The sequence below is a fragment of the Papilio polytes genome, unplaced genomic scaffold (assembly GCF_000836215.1).
Source record: "Papilio polytes unplaced genomic scaffold, Ppol_1.0 DF821845.1, whole genome shotgun sequence".
NCBI classification, from domain to species: Eukaryota; Metazoa; Arthropoda; class Insecta; order Lepidoptera; family Papilionidae; genus Papilio; species Papilio polytes.
The window spans coordinates 2,452,386-2,453,055 of NW_013527359.1; the positions used below are offsets into that span (position 1 = coordinate 2,452,386).

The 670-nt window shown below is 35.8% G+C and overlaps 1 protein-coding gene across 1 annotated transcript in view; it reads right to left on the bottom strand.

The window, feature by feature from the left end:
* LOC106107793 (nuclear hormone receptor family member nhr-91-like) overlaps positions 1-670 on the bottom strand; it is a 41,872-nt gene that overhangs the window by 5,355 nt on the left and 35,847 nt on the right. Inside the window, exon 8 of the mRNA XM_013288796.1 lies at positions 210-325. Coding sequence (XP_013144250.1) covers positions 210-325 — 116 coding nt within the window. The remainder of the gene's footprint in view (positions 1-209; positions 326-670) is intronic.

Consider the following 670-nt stretch of genomic DNA (forward strand, 5'->3'; position numbering starts at 1 on the left):
GCTTATAAATGGTACACATTATTTGCTTTACAGATTTCTTGCCTTAGAAAGTATTTTGTATGTATCAACATAATTATGTACGAGACTAAAGCTGTTAAGTAGTAAGTTAAGTAAGCTGTTAAGTGCGCTTAGTCTGCATATTTTTGTAACTTATGTCAAAAGCTTTTATTACTGTCTTCACCTAGTACATCAAATATGTTGAATCTTACCTCTGGTATCCTCGCAAATAATTCCTGCAGCCGCCCTGGATGATGAGGCGCCGCGTGCTCCAAGTAGCTGCGAAGAACTTGAACGTAACGGTCTTGAATGCCTTCCAGTTCTACTTCTGCAAAAAATGTTTAATTTAGGAACAAAGAAAAATTTGACTTTAAAAATAAAGCACATAAAATTTTTATTTGTTTAGCATTGTGCTGGGTTTTAAATAAATTTAAATGAGGCTTACAAAATTCTTAGTTAAATAAATTAGTATGTACAGCATCACAGTACCGGTGTGTGCTATAAACGTTCAAGGAAAAATGTCCGGAAGTTTAAACGTAATTCCAGTCCGGTGTGGTCGTGACGAAGTTGTTAGTCAAATCGCTGTGCCTCAAACAGTGCACAGCATAATAATTGCGACGTCACATCAATCGCTTTGTCTATTTCAACTTTGTTCGTTGTTCCATGAATCGTA